This window comes from Terrapene carolina, unplaced genomic scaffold (assembly GCF_002925995.2).
Source record: "Terrapene carolina triunguis isolate 2854851 unplaced genomic scaffold, T_m_triunguis-2.0 Scaffold69, whole genome shotgun sequence".
In the NCBI taxonomy this organism is placed as follows: Eukaryota; Metazoa; Chordata; order Testudines; family Emydidae; genus Terrapene; species Terrapene triunguis.
The window spans coordinates 10,372,601-10,384,458 of record NW_020664420.1 but is presented as its reverse complement, the minus strand read 5'-3'; the positions used below and the strand labels follow the sequence as shown (position 1 = coordinate 10,384,458).

General features: G+C 40.7%; 1 protein-coding gene across 1 annotated transcript in view; it reads right to left on the bottom strand.

The window, feature by feature from the left end:
- Nucleotides 1-6,633: 6,633 nt before the first annotated feature.
- ME2 (malic enzyme 2) overlaps nucleotides 6,634-11,858 on the bottom strand; it is a 41,626-nt gene continuing 36,401 nt past the window's right edge. The window contains exon 16 of the mRNA XM_026649319.1: nucleotides 6,634-10,726. Within this exon, the coding sequence (XP_026505104.1) occupies nucleotides 10,562-10,726 (165 nt within the window). The 3' untranslated portion in view covers nucleotides 6,634-10,561. The remainder of the gene's footprint in view (nucleotides 10,727-11,858) is intronic.

The window sequence follows — 11,858 nt, the reverse complement described above, 5'->3', positions numbered from 1 at the left end:
CCCACCCGCTTCACGCAACGGGGCCAAGCGGCTCCTGCGGCCGGGCGGGGGGGGAGCCGCGCTGGAGCGCGCCATGTGACGGGGCGAAGGGAGCCGGGGAACGCCGCCCCGCACGCCGGGCCTCCTACCTTCATGCCGCGCCGCCCGCCGAGAGTAAGCGCCGCCGCCGTGGAGGCGGGGCTGGGGGCGGGCCGCGCTCAAACTGCGGCGCCCTCGGGCGGGGAGCGCTGGTGCTGCCGGGCTTTGTGCCTCAGGGTCCCAGTCCGCCAGTGGGGTGAGGAGCGGGGAGGTGACGGGGCCAGCGGCGGAGGGTCGTGGGGCTTCCAGGCGACTTAGCATGTTTGTGGTGCCGCTGAGACTAGACCGTTGATCTTGTTGTGTGGTTTAACTTCGTAACAATTCTTCCCGCAGAAACAGAGGGGCTCAGGGACAGGATGGAAGCATTTGCTCCACTCAGGTTCCTCTGGATCACACTTGGTGCTCACTTCCCTCTGTTCCCCTTCGTTGAGCAATGCTGATCCTGGGACCAATTCAGGGCACCCCGCAATGAGCTGTGTAACTCAACATGTAAATTTTTTTAGAACATTTAATGTACATAATCATAAATGTCAACTACTGCAGTCACATCAGCACAGCTAAACATTATGTAATGACTGCTGGTTATCCATCCAAATACTACATGGGTCCAAACCTGCTCAGCTTTGAAAAATTAGATAGCAGCAAGCTTGCTCAAATTAGTAACATTGTTCTTCAGATATCCAGCTGCTACCCATCTTGCTTTGATCCCACTAATGTATTCATCTCAGGATGTAATTGTACATAAACAGTATCAAAAATGTTTTGAAGCAGTGTTCACCCTGACCATAGTGTCAGGGATCTTTACTGTTTTTATAAAATAGTTGTATTTAAAATCCTAATGATTTGGAAGTCAGTATCTTTGAGAAGCCTCATTCAAAAACTCTCAATTGAACAGTTTATATATAAAGCAAGAAAAATACTTGGGAAATGTTAAAGTAGACTCTTGCGGCATGCTGTTATAATCTGTGAGCCTAATGCATAGCATAAGTAGCTTTCTTAGTTGTATTTTTGGCTGGAGTTATCTCAATTAAAATTGAACAAAACAGAAATGATATATAGAAATTGCCATCACCAATGCAGAACATATACACAGCCAAAGTTCCCAGAGCTATGCAATGAACTGACTGGTATGTATGTTTATCACTGCCCAATAGTGGATGAAATCAGAAAGGCTGCATTATGTTAGCAAGCCAAAGAGTAAAGATCCTGCATTTTTGGAGCAACAAGCATTTTTAGCAATGTCGCCAGGAAGTTCTGGTAGATAGCATAACAGGCATTGTCATCATTGCTAAAACAAAACAAAAAAAGTGTTTTTATCCTGGGCTATTAGGGTTACCAACTTTGGTTGGATGAATTCTTGGAGGTTTCATAACATGACATTATCTTTAATTAAAAATTAACATTTAATTCCTGGAGATTCCACGACAATTCTGGAGGGTTGGCAACTCTATGGGCTATCCTGCTGTAAAATCCTAGTGGAGACAATGCACCTGTAGTTTTGCCCTAAAGTAAACCACAATCATTAGATTGTAAACTCTTTGAGGGCAGGGACTTTCTTTTTCTTCTGTGTTTATACAGTGCCTTGCACAACCATGTCCTGGTCCATGACTGGGGCTCCTCCTACCTGCTATGATAAACTAGTGAGGTCAACCGCAGGTGGGGGAAGATAGCATTGAATTAACCTAGCTACCTGGTGGTTAAAACCTACAGCTGTCTTGTTTCACCTAGGATTTTACAGCAAAATAACTAACTGGTTAGTTATATGATGGTGAACTCCACCTTTTTGGCAGTAAAGACAAGCCTGAAAGTGGCTGAAAGTCTGGCTGTCACAGCAGTCCTATGGTACCAGCTATTCCTGTGGCTCTCAGGATGCTCTCCACACAGCGCTAAGCGGCACTGCTGTTCTTATTAGGGCTGGCTGACTGCTCCCAGCCCTTCCCACGGGTCATTACAAATCCCCATGGATTTCAGTGGGGGCACGATATAGCAACATAACTGTAACTGTCACCAGAACTTCTGAGCAGCAAGGGGTTGTAGTAATAAATGAATCCTGGCCTAGCAGTCAGAGCCCTGGACCAGATTCAAGAGACTTGGAGTCTATTCCTGGCTCTGCCACTGACCTGCTGGATGACCTTGGGCAAGTCACCTCTCTCACGCCTCAGTTTCCCCATATGTAAAGTGGGCATAATGATACTGACTTCCTTTGTAATGTTCTTTGAGATCTACAACTAGAAAGTGTATAGAAGATCAGGTATGCCTGCAGGAATATATTTGAGGTCAAATGTTAACCGCTTACTTTAAAACCAGGGGGGATGAGCACTACAACAGTTCACAGTGGGGCAGCCACAGACCCTTTCTCTTTATAGCTCATCAGCAAAACTCAGTAATTTCTACAAGATGGGGAACATTGATTTAATGGAGAAAATAGGAATGGAATACCATTTTCTGAAGTGCTACTAGGGTTTTGCCCACTCTTCCAATAATGGCTCACAAGGGGCAAAGTTCTCTGACCCATGCTGCCAGTCCTTTGCATTTTCCACATTTGTTCCATGCACAGAATTTCCATTGACAACACTGGGAGTTCTGAGTGTGGAGAGAATGCAAACTAAGCAATAAAGCCACAGTGTGGATAAGAGAACAGAATTTTGTCCAGTATCTTTAGCATAACATACTGGTAAAAAAAAAAAAAAAAAAAAAAACCTAGACGATCTGTGGATTCTAATCCCATTTTAGGTTAATGTGAAGATGAATTTGGAGATATCCTGCTAGTCCCACTATTTACATATGTTACCATAAACGGTTGTCATAGCTGGGAGTCCCTACTTACGAGTCACCTAGGTCTGGAATAAAAAAATATCGTAGGTCAGGATTGAGGGGCATTGACATAGCTGTATGGGGGATACTTGCACAGGACCTGCTGTAGGACGACGTTAGTTGTTGCTCACTTCCATTGGCACTGAAATCCATTAGAATAGAGTAAAAATGCAAGATTCTCTCAAGCAATTTAGTATCACTTTTGGAAAGTGCTGTATATTGAGCAGATACATTATTTTAAGAATAAAACAGAATCAAGCATAATTTGGGCAAAGGAAAATGCATTTTACTAAGAAAATAGAAGACCAGAACACACATCTCAGTACAGGTACAATATTATAAAAGGAGAAAAAAGAAACAATTCACATTTCAACACAATTTTTTTTGTTTCAGCTGACCCCTGGCCCTCCTGAAATAAATCAAATCCTAGATTGAATTTGACATCCTAAAGAGTCCCTTTGTCTAGACTAGAATTGTTCACACAAGCATTCCCAATATAGAGCGATTTCTTTATAGCATGTTTGAAATAAACAACTGTTAATTTTGCCATTAATTTTATTCCAGAAGAGCAGGCTGATTTACTGTGTGTAGTCTGGAGCAGGGTTACCATATTTTAAGTTCCCAAATAGAGGACACTGCCAGGGGAAGGAGAGTACAGTTTCTTTTTACTTTGAATATCTAACATTTATAAACAAGTGTAATGGCCTCAAAAATAAATGTAAATCAAATTTAAATGTACCTTTTTACATGCAGTCAGTTCTTTTCTACTGCCTTCTTCCTGTTGTGCCATGAAAGTCTTTGCAAGATGTGTGCCTGAAGTTGTACTGTACAAGCAGGATCCCTTTCAGTGACTCAACAGTCAATACCATGCCACCCTTACGTCTATGCTGCTGCTGGTGGCAGCACCGCCTTCAGAGCTAGGCACCCGAACAGCAGTCACCGCTCTCCGGCTGCCCAGCTCTGAAGGCAGCGTTGCCACCAGCAGCAGCACAGAAGGGTGGCAAACCAGTAAACATGCATGCCATTGTTAGGGCACACCAGCAATTGCAGTTCTACCAGAATCGAGGTTGAAAAAAGGATGAGCACGGAAAAATCACAGGACATTTGTTCATATTTCAAAAATCTGCCCGGATGGAGATCGGTGGACCAAAAAAAGAGGTCATGTGCGGGGAAAACCCGAATCTATGGGAACCCTAGTCTGGAGAGTAATTTTGATTTCCATTTTTGTCATAGAGTAACTTCTTTAAGGACAGATGAGCCAAATTCTGAAAAAACGATTGAGTGCCTATATAACACAATGAGTTGTGCCCCATGAGAGACCTTGATCCCTGCTCCCATTGAAGGCAATGATAAAACTCCTACTGACTTCTATTGTGCAGAATCAGGCTCTAAAAACCAGGAAAATCAGGAAGGTTATGCAGGTAAAACTCCTTATTGAAGTCAATGTGAGTTTTGCTTCAGTAAGGATAAATAAGACCTGCTGAGTTTGCTTAGATCTTTTAATGCTAAAAATATTTTAACTGCCTCAGTTAATTTTACTGATCAGTTTTTAAGAACATAGTTTCCAATGTAATCGAGACTTCTCCCCTTTCCCTCAAAACTAAAATGGAAGGGACCTTTCTCATTCCCAAAGTGCACTCTACAATCATCCAGACTCATAAAAATTGCTCCTTAAAGTGCATTTCTAGTCTGAAGTTTTCAGAAATGTTCACTATTTTGTGTCTCTGAATGTTTGGGTGCACAACTTTGGACACCTCGGGCCTGATTTTAAAGGTGCTGGAGACATGCGGCTCCCACTAAAGTCTGAAACTTTTGTTGAATGTAAAAATGACATTTTCTTACTCATCAAATCCAGTCTTTGTGTATGTTCAGCAGATCTGACTCGGAATAGTAACTTTTTATTTTTTTAATGGTCTTTGTGCCTGCTGGTCCACCACAGCCAATGGAGCTAGGAGAAAATGAGCTGGATTCTATTCCATCTTATGTATCAGCAACACAACTGGTACAAAAGTTCCAGTCAGCCACACCTGTACAAGCCTGTTGAAGGCAATGTGAGTTCACAGTTGTACGTGAAGACACAATTCTCCCAGCAGACACTTTATTAGCGTTGAAGGTCATGCACAAGAAGAGATGACTCTAAAGTTCCCAGGCTGTGTGTGCATTGGCTAGTAGTTAGAAAAAACAACTTTCTACCTGTACACTGAGCACATTTGTTCTGATGTCAGAGAGATAAATATGGAACCTCATGAGGCCATTCTTAGTCATTTTTCAGAACAGAACTGCATGTAAAGACATCTGTACACAGTATACTAAATTCCCTCCAGTGCTTACATAGGTGCATAGGGTTTGGACTGCTAGCGAGTCAAACAGCTGCTATGAACAGAGGTTTTAAATGAGTTCCAGCTATGATCCACTGCATCAGAAGATACTAAAACATATCCCTCCATAATAAGCACTACTAGGCTCCATCAGCACCAAACACTGTGCTTCAGAAGGTAACAGCAGCAAGAAGAGGCCTATAGCATGCTGGAGTGGTCCCATATGTGCCACCCTGCCCATTTGTAGGCATTGAGATATTAAGGAGACATGAATGTTAGAAGTACCTAGAAAGGTCAAGATGGACAAATACATAGATATAGACAGATGACACTTCTACCAGAGGCATGTTACAACAGCATTCAGCTGAAGATGGTACTGGTTTGGCATTATTGCCCAGATCTGTTTTTGTATGTTCAATCAATAATTATTCGCTAGTTAGATGTTTTCCCTTTCTCCAGCATTCATCATACAATGAATAGATGTAATGTGCAGGATTGATGTTGTGAAAGTTCTTATACAGCATTTATGGCAGTTGTGGGCATTATATAAAAAACAAAGCAATATGATTTGTAAACTTCGGTGTATCATTTAGAATCATGAGACTATTAAAGTCTGAATTTTTTTATTCTCACATTTCATACTGAAAAGACTGCGAGATGACAAAATGAAATGATATTAAGAGCTTGATCCTGCACCAATAAAGTAATGGGAGCAGGACCAGGCCCTAAATGAAAGGAGATAGTTGCCTCTTTGTGCCTACTTAAAATCCAGTCTGAGCTGAGATACATGGCTGTATCTGTATGACAGCAATGATGCCACTGTTAACTTGGCAATAATCCAATTCTCTCACAGTAATATTCCTTAAAGAACAAGACTATTGTTTAGTAAAAAAGGAGCACTTGTCCTTTATCCCGTCATTACATTTTCACACTAAAAGAGTTAGTGATTAAGAATCACTTCATCCCCTCCTACAGAAAAAACACGCTGGAAAAAGTACAAAGAACAAATTCATCTGCTTGCGGCAAACAAATTAAATACTGATGCAGGTGAAACGATACTTCACTTACAACATTTTCCCATTAAAGCTTGTAAAATGCATAGAACATCATGCAACATCATTATATGTCTAAACGAATGTATGTGGCAAGTTACATTTTTGTATTAACTGGATACAACATTTGGCTTTAACACACAGTTGTTAGCCAAAAGTAGTATAGACTATACAAAGCTTTCAAATGCTTTTTATTGAGCAAGTATATTTTCAGGAGACAAAGTGGGTGAGGTAATATATTTTATTGGACCAACTTCTGTTGGTGAAAGCAACAAGCTTTCAAGCTACACAGAGCTCTTCTTCAGGTCTGAAGCGCTCTCTGTAACTTCGAAAGCATGTCTCTTTCACCAGCAGAAGTTGATCCAATAAAAGATATTACCTCACCCACCTTGTCTCGCTAATATCCTGGGACCAACTCCGCTACAAACACAAGTGCAAACAACATGTATATTTTGTACAGTTAAGCCATGTTCCCTTAGTTACTCTTTTTTTTTTAAGTGCACATTCCTTTCACTTGTAAACACAGATGTTTCCCTCCTTTGTTCTCTAAAGGACTGGTCCTGGTCCCACTGATGTGAATGGGAACACAACTCGGACCAATCTTGGAAGAGGCTCAGCACCCTCAGCTTCATTGCCTTTAATGGGTGTTTAGGCTCCTCAGCCCCTTGTCAGAAGTGCTCAGCACTGTATAGAACAGGGAGTGGAGGAGAGTTAAAGCATTTGTTCTGTGTGCACAAGTGACTGGGAGCATGTGCAGATTGAGGACAGGATCAGGCCCGAAGCAATGATTTTTAACCAGAAGTGTATGCCTATTCTGCACCATTCAGTGCTACAGAATGCAACACCAGTGATAAAATTTTATTTTCTTTGGATTAAGATAATTTCCTTTATTGATAAATGTGTATAACTACCCTTGATAATGGTTGCAAAGCAAAATCAGAATTATGTTAAAATAGGAAGCTGAACTCGATGGGGTTTCCTTTCCGGATGACAGATCAGTGAATTTTCAATAGTTTAATTAATGCTCTTAGGTAGTTTGAATGAACTTATTAAATATGATAATGCATGGAATCTATCTCATCCCTTTCAGCATGTATTTAAAAATAATAAAAAGGAAAAGTGAAATGCATCCAAAGTAGGATTACCTGAACTGGTACCTCTGTCACAAATAGAAAACACAGTGGTGGTAAATTACATGTATAATCTTAGACCCTAGTTATGATCCAGTGATAACTGAACAACAAAACCTAGTCACAAGTTGCAAGTTAGATGAGATCTGTGTACTAGTAACTAAGTTAAAACCCTGGACTTCTATGATCTTTACCCAGTTGCAGAGACATAGTCAGATCCTACATACATTAGAACTTTGAAGCATTCTGTACCCAGATCAGGGAACAACTGTATTTTAAATATGTCTTCTGTTTCAGTTATAGATGTAGTATAGACGGGGACAGAGTCAGATAGAAGAGCTATGCTCCCTCCTCTCCTTTTCAGTGCCTTCTTGTATCTCAAACAAAGTTTCAAAAACATTCACAGCTGGTCAATGCCACTACAAGTCACAATGTAATGCTCTTGGCTCCTACAGATGGAGGCCAGCAAGAAAATAACGGAGTATGTTTTGCGAAAACAGGAAACCTGGTCCACACCTTTATTGGAAGTCCCTGCCAATTTTTTTCTGTGTTTTGGCTGGCAGTATCAGCTGCTATCCTTACAGCCTAGGGCAGCAGCCTACTGTGGTCAGTCAATGCCACTCTTGAAGGGCCTAATTTTCAGAAGTGCAGAGTACGTACAGTTCCTATTGACTCTGAATTGTGGCTGCTCAGCTCTTCTGAGAAATAGGCCCTAAATGGAACTATGTATGTTTCTATTTAGTCACAAGGTACAACCTTCCCCCAATGGCTGAGCACACAGTCTCTGCAGTCATTGCTGACCCAGGATACAGAAGATTCATCTTCAACACATACCATGAGGGCAACATATGGAGTGCTTATTTTTTTCTTTGTTAAATTCACATTTTCACTGGAAGGAGTGGGGAAATGTTTGTTGCACGTTTACTTTAATACACTTACACAGAAATAACTAATTCTCAATTCATGCTTTGGTGAGATTTGAGTTTTCAGAAGACCTGGTAGTTATTTTCTGTACTAAATAAATAATGATCCCAGAATAAGATTCAAGTTTAAATTAACTTATAAATACACTAGAAACCAAGCATCGCAAAAATAGATGAAAAGGAATTCTTTGTAAAAACACCATGTGTGTGTTGGTCTTTTTTTATAGATATATAAATTGCGAACCTCATAATTCACAAAACACAACGACGTAGAATTTAGAGCCGCCTCCACACTCTGTGTTTTACCAAAACCTCAGTATATTGTCAAGTAATTTTTCCATCACTGAGATATTTGGAAAAAGCAGTCTTCTCTCCTCACCTAGTTAAAATCTACTGCAAACTCTACTTTTCTTCCTCTCACCTTTTGCTCTTAAAAAGATAAAAACAATCAATTCATGTTTATTTTAAAACCATAACAGAGTAAGCAATAAAAGGACGGGGGGCTCTGCACCCTCTTCAAGGGGGCCTGGTGTCTGCGCTTCCTGCTGTGCATACATTTGCCATGGATAAATTTATTCATGTATCTGGATCTTGGCTTCTAGCCTGTCAGTTCAGCCAGAAGAGCTATTTATTTCTGCCATTGGTTCTTGACACAGCAAAACTCCAGTAAAGCACACAGTTCCCTTTGTCTAGTCTTATGTTACCCCTGCTCTTAGGGGATGGTTTTAACAAAGTCACAGACAACCAGCAATAGCCACATTCTGTGTCTACTAATGTAGAGAACTGGATTCACTCAGACAGTAGATGGGGGGGGAAACGAGAAGGAACCAAAACAATAATACCCACGTCAAATTCAGGGCCTTCCATGCAACAGGAGGCTAAGCCTGAATGAATCGATGAGAAAAAAAGAAGTAATCTAGCAATGATCTGGCCACAACTTCTGATTTCATATGGAGTAACTTGATAGAAGTTAAATTAAATTCACATTCTGTGGCGTGAAGAGGAACAAGGGATCGACTGAAAACTTTTGAAAGTCAGACTTTTCGAGACTTCTATTCATGCTGAACTACTGGGAGTCTATCAAGCGAAGACTGCAGGAAACATGCAGTCAAACCGCTGGAAGTGCACATATCAACAGCTGCCTGCAGCACCCACTGTTCCAGCTTAATCAGCAACAGAAAAAAGAAGAAAGAGGGAAAATAACTTTTGTTCAAAGCACCAAGCAGGTCTGTTTTGGAGTCACTTCTGGTCAGTGATGGGTCACCTGGCTCTACAAACTCCTCAAGTGAAAACAAAGGATGTAAGTTCTAGGAAGAACACAATGCTGAGAGGTTTGCTTAAAAGTAACAGAACCTTAAAAAGAAAACAAATCAAACCAAAATCTTTTGGCAGATAATTTCTGAGTTCTGCAGCTAAACTGAACCACCCGTAGCGTCCACAACTCACTATAAAGGATTCTGTAGACTGCTTTATAAACTGCATCTCAAAAAGTAGAATAATCTGCAATAGTTTACCTTCTTTTGCTTACATAAAACCTCCCGACTATAATGTGATTATTTTCAGACTTTTCAAGAATAACTTTTTTCAAACTAATTCACAATTTTTTCCAATAATAAATTCTATACAATGATTAAACTGTAGAGTACAAATAGTGTTGCAAATTTCAAATGTGCACACAACACTGGCCTCCCCACAGCCAAGAAGGCTGAATGAAGCATAGAAACCTGGACACATGTAGCTTTGTTCTGCAGATGGAACAGAATCTGCCATTTGGATACATCTGGCCTTTTTTCTTGACAGATTCTTTCTGTGATGCGACAATTTATTGTTCGTGATGACAATGAAGAAACTAGACAGAAGACTTATTATTAAAAAGCAAAAGCAAATATCTTGACAATCAGCAATGATGAGACGGAGAATACAGTTCATTATCATTTATCTATGGCTAAAATACCATTTAAAAATTCTCTGATGTAAAGAGGGCTCTAAACTTGAGTTACAACATTACTGTCATTTAAATGAATTTTGGACAGCTATACCATTCATGTGATGTGAGCCATCACCAATATAGTTGATCAGATTCTTATGGGAAAAATCAGTCACGCAGAAAAATGAGGGGATGGAGGGGAGACAACAAAATGAGGGAAAATAAGTTACAAGTTGCAAAAGTCATTATCGTAAATTGGTCTGAAAAGGATTCCCTGCAGAGTAGAAGACAGCACCCAAGGAGTGCGATCTTTTGTATGTCAGTGCCTTTCAGCTGGCTTTGCCGTAGACACAGGCCAGTCATACACGTCTGGCATGAAGGATTCGTATTCGTAGCTCCAAACCTTTGATTGTATATATTGGTTCTTGTCTGCAGGTTCAGGGTAATGGAAAGCCATGTTGTTTGCGTACATAAATTCCATAACCTGAAAAGTTAAATCAATGTACAGTTTGTGCCTGTTAATACTTTTTTGGATGATATACTAGGAAAACAGAAGAGATCTTCAGCTAAGCTAGTGAAATTAGATGTATTAAAAAGGATTAGTCGAGGGTAGCAGATAGTGTCAAATAAAAATCACACTTCTGATTTTTTTTTTTAACCTCTCATTATTACAAGTATCCCCTATGCAAGGAAAAGGGCAGGGTCTCACTGTAGTGCTCACAAGAGAGTGTAAAAAGGGGGCCTGGCTTAGGTATTGGCTGGTGCTCAAAGTCCCTAAGAAGGCATAGTTGGCAGCTAAAAGGTAATGGCCAGCTCCCCAGATAGTTCGTGTACATGCTACAGACCTGCAGGATATGCAATGTGCTGGTCTGGGGTGCACTCTACTTCTGGAAGGCAGCAGAATGCTCACCCATCTAGGATCCCTCCCTTGAGCTCCTGGCCTGGTGAGGAAAATTTGAGGCGCACAAGACACATATGCCACTATCCCTGCTCTCTACGGAAGTGCAGACAAGGGAAGGATTTGGCCCTTAGTACCTCTGTTCTTTTCAAAGTGGAGAATACATTTGTTTTTTTAATACAAGAAGTGGCACTTTTATTCTCTCTCTCTCTCTCTCTCTCTCTCTCTCTCTCTCATATTAGCGATTCCAGAAGATCTTATATACTAAAAAGATTGCTACCATACTTTTGACATCTTATGCAGTGGAATTAACTGCTCTAAAGAATGTTTGATACACAATAATCAAGTATTTTTCTTTGCATCCTTTCAGCTGAGGTAGGAACACACCCTTTGAATGCAGCCATACAGCAAAATCTAACGTTCAGATAAAGTATCATTATGCACACTTCTAGGGCACCCATGAAGCCACAAGCTACATAAAGCATCAACAACATCTAGGAGAATGACAAACTATCCTCCTTGTCTCAAATTAAAGTCAGTTACTTATGGGACCATTCTGCAACTCATAAGTTAGGCAAAGGCATGCTGATAGAAAATCTTGCAATATGACCTAAAGGGTGTATGGCTAGGGCTCATTTTGACTTCTGGTGTCAATGAATTCCATAGCTGGTGGCCCTTGACCGAGACTACTCTGTTCCCATGAGTTCAAATCTGGGCT